General features: G+C 37.4%; 1 protein-coding gene across 1 annotated transcript; it reads right to left on the reverse strand.

The window, feature by feature from the left end:
* Positions 1-1615: 1615 nt before the first annotated feature.
* On the reverse strand, positions 1616-10112 carry Sec13 (secretory 13). The gene is made up of 7 exons (XM_045747643.2): positions 9967-10112; positions 8044-8217; positions 7193-7331; positions 5538-5668; positions 3864-4118; positions 3169-3312; positions 1616-2202 (listed from the first exon to the last, which is right to left on the reverse strand). The coding sequence occupies exons 1-7, from the start codon at positions 9967-9969 to the stop codon at positions 2110-2112; spliced, it is 939 nt and encodes a 312-aa protein (XP_045603599.1). The 5' UTR covers positions 9970-10112; the 3' UTR covers positions 1616-2109.
* Between the last annotated feature and the right edge of the window lie 2439 nt (positions 10113-12551).

Genomic DNA, 12551 nt, shown 5'->3' on the forward strand with positions numbered 1-12551 from the left:
AAAGGGCACTTTTCCAGAAATGTCTTGAAGTGACTGAAGCCACGAACCTCACCCTTAAAGAGTTCTGGAAACACCATTTTAACATTTGTAGTTTTTTAAAACTCGTTGACAACGCCTGGCAGGAAGTGACTCAAAGAACCCTGATCTCAGGCTGGAGAAAATTGTGGCCTGAATGTGTGACAGAACTAGACTTTGAGGGGTTTGAGCCTGTAAATGATGCGCCTATTGTTGAGGAAATTGTTACTCTGGGCCGGCAAATGGGCTTGGAATTGGATGGTGATGATGTGGGGGAGTTGGTGGAAGAAGACAACGAAGAACTGACTACCAAAGAACTCCAAACCCTTCAAAAGGAACAGCAACAAGACCCAGCTGAGGATGTTTCTCCAATGGAGGAGGATGACGCAGCAGCGAATGTCCCTTCCGCAACCATTAAGAAGTGGTGTCAGATGTGGAAAGAGATGCAAACTTTTATTGAAAAAGACTCATCCAGAGAAAGCTGTAGTAAGCCGTTGCATTAATCTTTTCAATGACAATGTGATGCCTCACTACAGAGACATCTTGCGAAGAAGGGAAAAACAATCATCAATGGACCGCTTTGTTGTGAGAACATCGAGCAGTGAGCCACAACCAGGACCTAGTAGTATGCAGGCAAAACGTGCCAGAGAATGCACCCCAGAGAGGTCCTCACTGCCTGATGTTATAATGGAAGGGGACTTCCCTTCCAAACAGTAACACCTCTCCTCCTCCTCACCATCTTCCATACGCCAATAGCAATGGTAAGTAATAATTTGAACATAGTTTTGTAGTGTAGATTTTGATGAATTAGGTATAAAATTTAGTTTGAAGTGAGGTTTTTGGGTAGTCAGGAATGGATTAATTCATTTCCCATTATTTCTTATGGGAAAATTAGCTTTGGTTTACGAGCTGTCTCCAGGAACGGATTAAACTCTTAAACCGAGGTACCCCCTCTGTGTGTTCATTTGTTATAAAATTACGTGCCTGTTTCAATATAGTAAATATTTTGATCTAGTGGTATTTAGTCAATTCCCCCATTTTGGTTATTAATGCTGTTATTCCTTTTTATATGTGGTATTCATGTGCAGTATTGGAAATCCTATATTCTCAATAAGTAAATCAACGTTGCTATAATTAATTCCCAAGATTTATTACCGAAGTCCCTATTGCCCGAGAGTTCATGATTACCGATTTCTGTCCTTCCTGGGAGATCAGTAATCTAGACACATTCAGGTATTTTAGCAGGAAGGCGGTGGCAGTGTACAATAAGTTTTTATTCCTTATTTTTAAATGAATAAACCCTTCATTTGTTGCTCCCCCCTCATTTAACATTTCAGCCTCAATATTAACTGGCAGATCATTCAGGATCACAGTGATCTGCAAGCAGTGTTAAGCTGGGGTAGTGAGTGGGAGAAAGGAATAAGATAAGGTCGGGGTTCTAGCAAAGTGAAAGCGATGTAAGTTTCAATGCCTCTGATAAAATGCCACAACCTTGTTAAAACAGTATTAATGCCATTTTTCAGTTTATGAAAAAATGACTATTGTAAAGTAAAAAATATTATTCCACTTGCTGCATAGGTAAGGTTTATAATAAACATGCTGATATTCCAAAATTAATATTTATTTTAATATACAGACCATATTCAACATACTGTTCTCACAATGTTAACACGTAACTTTTACCACAAAATACAGCAGTGACCTGAAGTTCATACACTCTCATGCTGTTTTTACATTGTCAAAAAATGTGTATGTTCCTCGTAATGTGTCTTCAAAAATAAATTACACAAATAACTACACCATCCAATGTTGCACCTAACTATATACAGATTTTGGACAGCTCCCGAATGAAAATGTTTGCAATTTAACCTGACATTCTGAATGGAATCATTATAAATTTAATACACTGCATCATAAAAGTAAAGATGATTTGCTAGTCTGCATAACTTTTAGATTATTGATAATTACAACAAAGAAATAATCTACCATTAAAATCCTGACTCAATTAAGTTATAACTTTCTTAAAAATAAAATTGGTCACTATGCATTTTGTAAGTATCAAATTGCACGTGACACTGCTGCTTATGGTTGTTGCTAGAGTGTACGTTGTTCAGAAGCTGGTTGTCCTTTGGCAGAGTCGCTCAAACACACCCACTGACCTTCCAAGCTTTCTTTCCACAGGCTAACCTAATGTTGTAATAGGAAAACAAAAAATGAACTCATTCAGATTATCTGTATAAATAAAAAAAAATTATAGACAAATGCCAGAAAAAAAATAAGAATGTTGAGCATTTTTCATAGCATGATATAGGCAAACCTTAAAGCTAAAAAAAGAAAAAAAAAAAAGAAAAAAGTAAGTCTGGGTCCCAAACAACCGTTATAGGTGCAATGCTATAAATGGAGCATGCATTCCCGATCACTGAAATCATTATATAAAACCAATATTTTTGGGTCTAATAATATATGCAGGGTTTCTTCTTATTAGTCTTGAATTGAAGAGTAATTACATGGAAGCATTAAAAGGTACATAGTGATGCATGGGAGGTGGAGACTGGCAAGTCCTCTCCAGTGTCATTGAATGAATATTTTAAACATCTGTGAAGTAAATACCGATATACATGACCTGAAAATCTATAAATCTTTAAAATAAGACATAATAAATATAATGTCTTGGGATATTCTAGCCATTATTTAAACCCAGAATATGAAAAAACAAAAAAAGTTTTCTTGTTAATTCAGACCTTATCCAAAACTGATTTAGGATAAACAAGATATACTGTCTTCTAGTGACCAAGGCCAGCTAATATTAGAAGTAAATTCAACACTGACATTTCCAAACATTTATATTAATCCCTACATTGCACGGCATTTCATGTGACAACTTTGTACTATTGCAGTTAATAAATTACTAACATGGACATTTTTTCTCCTTTTTAAAAATTCAGTTAAAATATTGCCAAATTCAACAATTTACATTTCAAATCAGTGAAACAATTACAAAATATTAAAATACTGTATTGCTAAATTTATACATTTTTGCACCACCCATCAAGCACCTTCAGGTGCTGTGCACAGTGGCTAAGCATGCTTTGAGCGATAATCCAAAACAAATAAATTTAAATACAAATGAAACCTTTCATATTAAGTACTAACCTTATTATCTCCACCAGAAACTGCTAGAATATTTCCAGTAACAGACCAGCTAACATGCCAGATGACATCATCAAAAGTGTTTAGCTCTCTTGGTTGCCACACACCTGTCACTCCATCATTCATCCAGATAATGACCCGCCGATCCTGCAACACAAATACTGTCAGCATGCATGGACTGTTAACAGTTATCTACCCCTTGAAGAATGTCTGTGTCAGGTGTTATGAAGACTTGGAAAGTAGCACCTGAAACATTATCAAAAGAATTTAATGGAGACATAACATATCTTAAGCCAAGCCAGTATCATCTGCCTGCACTAGGAAATAAGTAGAATGAATGAGCTCCTGTCTCCTGCAACTACAGTATATACAAGTAAAAAACACGTGAAAATATAAAAAAGCACAAGGATGCAGCAAAAAGCGATCGATGTCAGATCGCTGATGTAGATAGTCGATGTAGATCGACTACATTGCATGATCACTTATGATTCACAAAATTTAGTCAATATTTACTTATGTTAAGTAATATTTAATTGCTCATCACTTTCATAACATAAGTAAGCATTTTCTGACAGACTTTCCTACCTTACTTTACTCTTAGCCAAGGTAGAGCAAGTGAAATTCTATTGCAGAAACCCATCCCAACTCTAGGAAAATATGCTTTCAATAATAAAAGGAAAATCAAGTGGCTACCTCACCTGGGAGCATGATGCAATGATGGAACGAGGGAGGCCGATGGAAGGTGCCCAGGCCACATCTCGCACCCAATCGGAGTGTCCCTCAAGTTTACTTTCCTCGGTCCATTCTCCACTAGAACTATCAAATCTCCATATCTTAACATAGGTATCACATCCGCCAGTAACGATACGTTGGACTGCAGCTCCTGATCTGTTGGAACCATCAGCAGAACCAGATGCCACAGCAGGTGCCCAACTCACTGCATTACACCCAATCTACAAATGTAATAATGTAAAAAGGTGTTGTCAATACAAGTCAAACAAGGCAAATGCATAAATTACTAAATATGAAACAACAGTGTTATGAAAAGTTGTGACATCAATCTCCTTTCATCTAAAAGAATGAGGCACATGATTTGGGAGTAAGAAACATTTTCATTTTAAAAGTACTGTACATTGAACAAGCATTATCATTTGAAGCTCTGAATTTAATAATTAAAATTGGCATGTGATTACACACTATGTCAAATGAATTTAAAACTGAAGAATGATACAATATGCAATTTCAAATTACTAGGATATACAGCATCTAATACTGGTACCTTGAAAGGTACAGGCTTACAGGATAAATTCCAATTACAAATAATATTAAGCAGGTTGAGTAGTTTTATCATGCTAATCGCCCAATTTACATTCTTAACAAATGTGGTGGAAAGGATGCAGAAAGTCTCTCCCTAAACTTTGAGGAATGGCCTCAAACAGTATTACTTTATCCTCAGATATTCCTTGTACAGACAAAAATGTATGGCAAGAATGAAGATGTGTACACATTCATGCAAAGGCAAGTGAAAATGGAGGACAGTGAAATGAAAGGACACAACAAAGAAGGAAAATAAATGGATGGGTCAATAAGAAAACATTTATGCATGTAGCCCAAGCACTAGAATCTTTTGATCATTCAATGCTTTAACTAGTTAATAAGCAAACTTTGGTTACAAAGCTCATACAAGTCCTATATTCAAGTAGTTGTCTAGAATTTCATAAATACTTTTCCCTATTTATATGATTGTTACTTTGGTAAACAACTTTTGTTGAACACCAAGGCAAACTCACTCAAAATTGTAACATTTATCTCGAGTTGACGTATTTGTTGCCTTGATGAAGACCAAGGTGTAGTCGTAGCTTCCATTCTTTGTATTCAATGAAAGTGACATATCACCAACTGATGTAAGTGTAGCCAAAGAATAGAACCATCAATGGGAAATTAATGTCCTCTACAATTAAAGTGATTTCCCTTTCAACTGATTTACTACTTGGGAACAAGAAACAGTTAACTGTAATAACATTAATGATTACATAAGTACAGTAATGTACTCTCACAGACATAGGATTAAAACCAACACTTTCGTATTTGTAAAATTTATGTGAGGAATTACACCAACTCTTATGCGTTCTCCTGAGTTTCTTGTCAAAGTCTGAGTATGTGGTTAGGACCAGACTTATGACTAATTGTTGTCGTTGATTAGTTGTCGAGATGCAAGTCTCATCCTAACCACATACTCAGACCTTGACTAAGCACTCAGGAATATGCAAAAGACGGTGTAATTCTAATAAATTTCACAAACACGTGTGGGTTTTTATCCTAAATTAATGTTTATGATACCAAACAATTATTTTGACCATACATTAACTTACGGAATGGGCATTGGTGATCTTCTTTGACTCCCATGTGTGTGCAGTGGAAGTTAAAATAGATACAGACCCATCTGCTGATGCACAGGCCAGAATGAGGCCATGCTCATGAGGTGCCCAACACACACTGTTGACTGTAAAATAATTTTTTAAGTATATTTACTAGCATCTAGGTCAGAACACTATTACATCTGCACTTTATACTGGACTCATCAATGACAAAAGTGAGTTTAATGAAGAATAAATATTAGACAGTTTACATGAAAAGATGTGACTGTTCCAAGACAATGCATGGAGCTCAGATACACTAAATTGGTTCAAAAGCTATTACCACAGATACATGATATTGTAGACGTATAAAAGGCAAAATGACGCATATAAAATGCCACAAGAGAAACTTTGCTTAACACATCGCAGGTACTGGAAGTATTTACGAGTCAATCCCACTGGGTCTCCACTGTATACTATACTTCCGGTCAGGAACTAGAGTACATTACTGGTATAAAGATCATGACCCTTGACAGGTCATGCACCTTAAAACCAAGAACGTGGTGAAATTTACAAAAAAAAAAAAAAAAAGGTTGCATGCATAATGTTACACAGCTGCAACCAGTTGTCTTTTAATGATTCACTAGAAACTCAGCCTAGCACCCAATGACATACTTCTTGACCTGGGCAAACATTGTACAGTACATGTAACACAAAAGTGGTAACCTAATCTTAACCAATTCTACCTAATGTTGTGCAATAGAAAACTAGTGGGCCAACAATGAGTGTACAAGGGATATACAGATATTTCACACAAACAAAACACTTTGGAATATGATTAGCAGCAGTTACTGAAATGGTTTCATAAAATTTTTACCAAGAAAGTGTAAACTAATGGAATGCAAGTATTTTGTTGGAAGACTAAGTTTGTGACAAGGCAATTTATAGAAGAGAAAAAAATAAAGGGGTACTTTAAAAACATTGTTTACAAGGTCTATAGAAATGATCAATACAAGAAGTGCAAATATACACGAGATAAGTATTTACTGTAATGCCATAAATCACCTAAACTGGAGTGCTCAATTCACTAATCACGCATTAGAGAAGGTTGATAGCTGGAAGAATTTTGAACTTCAAGTGGCTTAACCACTTAAAAGGTTGGTTGGGTGGCCAACCAACCTTAGAAATTTGGATCCTACCAACAAATGTGTTTCATGCATTTTTTAAATTACAGTACATTCTTTCATCATTCCAAGTTCAAATGTTCTGTGACACTTCTTTTCCCAAGCTGACCTGCACAAATACAAATTTCTTGAATGTCAGCATTCAATCCCCAACAGTCTAAATGGTTGGGCACCATTCCCTTCCTCGGTCCTATCCCAAATCCTCATTCTCATCTCTTCCAAGTGCTGTCATAATGGGTTAGCACACACTTCTAATACTGATACCTTACTTTACCTCTTATTAAATCATGTGTCTAAAGATAAATACAGTGAATGTTACAAACAAGTGAAGAGATTACAGTACTAAGTGATGATATTCAAAGTTAATTTTCTACAAATTCACTTCAATTATGGAAAATGTTTGGTACATCAATGATAGTGTTGGCTAACTGTACGAGATGAGATGACAATTATAGCATGACTAAAAAAAAAATTAGTTGGCATTACCTGATGAATCATGGTTAGCATATTCATGTATCTTTTTCCATTTGTGGCCATCTTCTTGCCAAATGATAACTTTACGATCATAGCTGCATGATGCTAAGATGTTGCCATACATAGGGTGAGCCCATGCCACTTGCCAAACCTGCAACATTTAATAATTGAGTAATAATGGTTTAATTAGCTTAGTTTTACAAGCACTAAACAAAAATTTACCTTTTAAATTAATGTTTTTTCTGAACATAAAAGTTTCCATATTTGCAAATTTGCAAATTTGGATACTTGTGCAAAACAAATTGCACATCTTATAAGATAAGGTGACCTAGTGTTTCCTTGTGTGGCTCATGGAACTGAAGCATTGAATCTTTATGCACTTCTAAATTTTGTGGAAATTTCAAAGCATCCTTCATCTCCACACATCACAGGTAATGTGTCGAACAAGGCTTGTGATAATATCCTAGTGAAGTGTGTGTGTGCTGCTGAACACTGAATAGATAAATAACTTACATATTATAAAGGTTGAAAGCAGCATAACAAACTATTGTAGTGCACAGTACTATGTGAAATAGGCAAAACAAGTGTGTGTCAATTTCAACAGTAAAGATAATCTCTAATTTTATGCTAAAAGAAACAGTCATAAGATCACAGGCATCAGGAAGATACGTAACATGCTTGACACCAAGTTAATAGTACTGTATCGTAATTTTCGAATATTATTATCGTATGTATGTAATTATCGAATGTTTAGGTACATTTCCTATAATAAAATCAGTACTATACACTACAAATAATATCTTAAAGTCAATTTATTTAATTAAGATGAAGCACAATCAAACATACCAGCTTAGAACACTTACTGGTCCCTCATGTTCCCGGAGATCTGCAATTAAAGTTTGTGAAGTGCCCTTCACCTCGAAGATCTTGATGGATCTGTCCGAGGAACATGTTGCCAGCCTTGTACCAAAGTAATCCATCTGAGCATCATGGATCATGTCATCATGACCAGTCTCTACATTACTGATCACAGACACCTGAAAAATGACATTAAAATGTTATATGTTGGCTTTACAATAAAATGAGAAATGCGCTACTATAGACCGCTTTCTGCACACTGAATATGATAACAAATTTCAAGTAAAAGTAATCAGACAGACCAGGCATATATTCATTTAAACATTTATGTTTTGTATATTTTGTATTTTATTTTATTTTATTTTATTGTATATATTTATTTTGTATATTCATACAAACATTTATGCATTGATTTTTGGTTTTAAATTCTTACTAATCATAACTTCCAGATCCCTTTCGCAATCTCAACACCATCTAGCTCGTATCTTGTAACTATATCATTACATAGCCTCAAAATCTTACAATTGTCAACATTAAACTGCATCTGCCAATCTTTTGACCATTTCAAAACCCTATCTATTTAGATCATTTTGAAGTGATTAGAGACAAAGTGTTTATTTTCCTCCCGATTTTTGTATCAACGGCAAATTTGCAAATATTGCTGCTCAAACCTGAATCTAAATCATTTATAAATATTATGAATAACAAGGTCCCAGGAGAGAGCCTTGAGGCACTCCACTTACAACATTTTCCCCACTCTGACTTAACCCCATTTATACCGTTTCCTTTGATATAGCCATGCCCTAATCCAACTTAATATAGCACCCCCATTACCGTGAGCCTCTAAGTGATTACAGTACAGGCTCTAAACATATTACTCTATGTTAAGTGTAATATAGTTGGCTAAAAGCTCTCAGAAGTTTCATTGCTGGCAATTAGATGTACCTGTTAATTCACATAACTTATCCGTAAGAATTCCATATTTAAGAAGTTCTACACAAATCCTTTGTGCACTAATAACAATTGATACGTCTTCCCAAGGGTTACATGAATACCGGACTACCAAAAAGTAAGCAGCAAGATGATGGCCAGCTTGGCACGTCAGGAGATGCATGGAACACAAGCCGTCAAAATATGGAGTCAAGTCAGTCCATCTCCAGTAGTGGCTCAGTGACAAATGCTCTGTATATACTTCAGATCATCATCATCATCATCGACATTCACCAGCAACAGTGTAACACTCGACAAACCTAGTTCCTACTCTCACAAGACACTACAACCTCGCCCCAGATCAGACGGCCAGATTTTGGTCGTACTCTAGCATTCTCGTTCCAGCATTAGGGCACTCTACCCCAAGCTTCACTCAAGCTCTCTGCCCCCATGCCTTGTCTCGGCTATCATGACATGTCATTACAGTTCCAAAAGCTGACTGCTGTAACCAAGACCATTAAACATTAAAAGCCACTAAACTCGTTGAATAATGTCACCCAAACTCAATACAGTACATTACAATCCAGACGAATTTGACATCGGTGACAGTGCATACAATACACATGGATACGAGTGAGCACTATCTGTATTATTGTGATATATATCTTTGTATTGACGTCATAACATGTATGGGATGCTAGAGAACCCCTACCTAGCCTATATATGTCAATGGGGCACGGCTGTATTAACATACCAGATATCTTAAAGTAGTGCAGTATGGTTAACCAGTCAACATTATTATTACCAACTACAACAAGGTACGTTAGTCACGGCATTATATTAACATTAAGAGAATGTTAAGCTCCTCTAGCAGACGGACCAACTGTCAAGTTACACCAAAACTACATAAAAAAATAAAAAGGAAGCTTTGCAATGATTTGGAGGTATATTTTTCAGATTGTTCCACAAACTGTACACACAAGAGCTGCATCAGTTACCATTTTTGAGTACACAGATGTTGTGTAGGAGGAGTATGATACTTGGTGATGAAGGAAGCAGCAGCCACCTCGCCTCGGCCGCCGTGACAACACTGCCAACTGTACGAGGCCGCCGCACTAACATGGCCGCCGCAACCCCGACTTCACTTGACAAACTCTCCTCCTAGGAAATGTATATATGTTTATCCCTCAGAATGTTTGGTAATATGTTTAATGTTTGTGATGTGTGTCTATGTATGTATTAACACGATGTACTGAACGGGGTGAGAATAGCTTGAGCTACCTCATCCCTTTGTGTGTATTTTACCTCAATAAACTTATTTCAATTTCAATTTCAACTCTCCTCCACACATTGCTAACTCAACTGACTAGTTATGTGGGGTCAAATATGGGCTTGGGAGTATATTTCATTATCCAAAGCTTCTAACAGATGCTTAAATGTAACACAGTTAAATTTAGAAACAGTAGAGGTTGTTAATTAAATAACTTTATATTAATGAATGAGATTCTTTATCATTGTTTTGTATTTATATTGAGGATGAGCAATATTCTACGCGCTACCATTATATGTATTTATATTGCTGATAAACGTGGACAGAATTAGTCTGTATTGACTGAAACTTAATAAAACTAACAAAAAACGGGAATTTACTACCTGTAAAAGTACGAAAAATGCATTTGTCAATATATACTGTTTATCACCTATATGTAGTTATTTGTGCTTACCCGACAGTGTCCGCTTTTGGCTTCTACCTGATGCAATATAACAAGTTTTTTTCCTGCGTTTCGACTTTGGCTCACTTCGATGTTCAGTTCCAAACGTCCCTAACATTTTTTTTAAATAATCTGCCACCAACATTGTGTATATGTCCCTTCGTCCTGGTCCCATCCCTTGTGTCCCTTCGTCCTGGTCCCATCCCTTGTGTCCCTTCGTCCTGGTCCCATCCCTTGTGTCCCTTCGTCCTGGTCCCATCCCTTGTGTCCCTTCGTCCTGGTCCCATCCCTTGTGTCCCTTCGTCCTGGTCCCATCCCTTGTGTCCCTTCGTCCTGGTCCCATCCCTTGTGTCCCTTCGTCCTGGTCCCATCCCTTGTGTCCCTTCGTCCTGGTCCCATCCCTTGTGTCCCTTCGTCCTGGTCCCACACCTTGTGCCGCCTCGTTATGGCCCAACTCGGTCTCTGAAAGTACCCTCATCTTAGCCCCATACAACCCTTGTGATTTTACTTTCAGGTTTCGCATAGTTCGGGACATGTGATTTCTTTATCATAATTTATGTGAAACTACTAGCAATAATGTTTCTTGTGTATTTGCTGTTGTTACGTTGGGTCATAGGCCAGGTATCTTTACCAGTCCCAGCAGTCAAAGTAGGCGCTGAGTCACAATTACGTGGCTGAAGTATGTTGACCAGACCACACACTAGAAGGTGAAGGGACGACGACGTTTCGGTCCGTCCTGGACCATTCTCAAGTCGATTGTCCAGGACGGACCGAAACGTCGTCGTCCCTTCACTTTCTAGTGTGTGGTCTGGTCAACAGTCAAAGTAGTCATTGCCAGGTGTGTGTATGCACATATTGCTTTGCAGGTTGTAAGAGTGTTGTTTGTCTGACAGCTATGTCACTGTGATCTTTTTATATATGAGTTGTGTTATTGTAGTGCTTTTTTAAGAACTGTGTACACAGTGTGTACGTGATGTGCCTCTGTTTGTTTGTGTTGCCCAGGAAGTACAACGAGAAGGTAACGGGAGAACTTTCAGTGTATTCGCTGTTGCACGAGCGATGACATCCCCTCAGACGGGCAGTGGAGGAGTAACCTGAGGGAAGGTTACTCCTCTTAGGGGAGGAGATGAGTAGGTCAGGGGATGAGTAGAAGGCTGATTCCCCAAGGTCTTACTGCAATCGAAAAAATGATCAGTAGAAAGCTAAGACAATATGACTATATAGTACATGGAAGGGATATGAGGACAGACTCATAAGCTGCACTTCAAATATTAGGAAAAAACAGCGGAAAGGCCACGTAGAAATAATTACCACTATTTTGTATCGTGGAGTAGTAGCTAAAGGCAAAAGACTCATCATCACCCTAAACTGCTAAATTGGCAACTCGTCATCCAGTGATCCACAAAAGAATCCAACCCAGCGTAGAGTACATAAAAAACACCATCACCTAAAAACTCGCTCACCTCAACAAAGCCCATCTACAACACAGTTACAGAAGGTTCGCCCTCTGCAATATGGTATCTTCAAGCCACCAAGTTAGGCAGGTTAAATATTCCAAAAGGAATCCACAGGGAAATAGCAGTTCGGTTATATAGACTACGTCTAGGTTACAGATGCAACTGGGATTTTGGTGAACCCCGACAGAGAAAATGCATCATCAATCACAGAAAAGCCATTACTTCAATATCTCCTGGAATATAAAGCAACAAACGACCTTAAACAAATCTTTAAGAGTCCATGAATCTTGCAGTAACCATCCTGAAGCCATCAACACTGCCACTCTTCTGGTAATGTAAAGTGTCCAGCAGCTGGATACACTTATAAATACTGTCAAGCAGTTTTCTGATCGGGAGGAAAAGGACACCAACAGC

Source organism: Procambarus clarkii, chromosome 24, assembly GCF_040958095.1.
Source record: "Procambarus clarkii isolate CNS0578487 chromosome 24, FALCON_Pclarkii_2.0, whole genome shotgun sequence".
Taxonomy (NCBI): Eukaryota; Metazoa; Arthropoda; class Malacostraca; order Decapoda; family Cambaridae; genus Procambarus; species Procambarus clarkii.

Coding starts and splice junctions, on each gene's coding strand:
- Sec13 (XM_045747643.2), bottom strand. Junction 5,669..7,192: donor TGCTAACCATGATTCATCAG/GTAATGCCAACT, acceptor ATTATTTTACAG/TCAACAGTGTGTGTTGGGCA. Junction 2,203..3,168: donor TTTCTGGTGGAGATAATAAG/GTTAGTACTTAA, acceptor TTACAACATTAG/GTTAGCCTGTGGAAAGAAAG.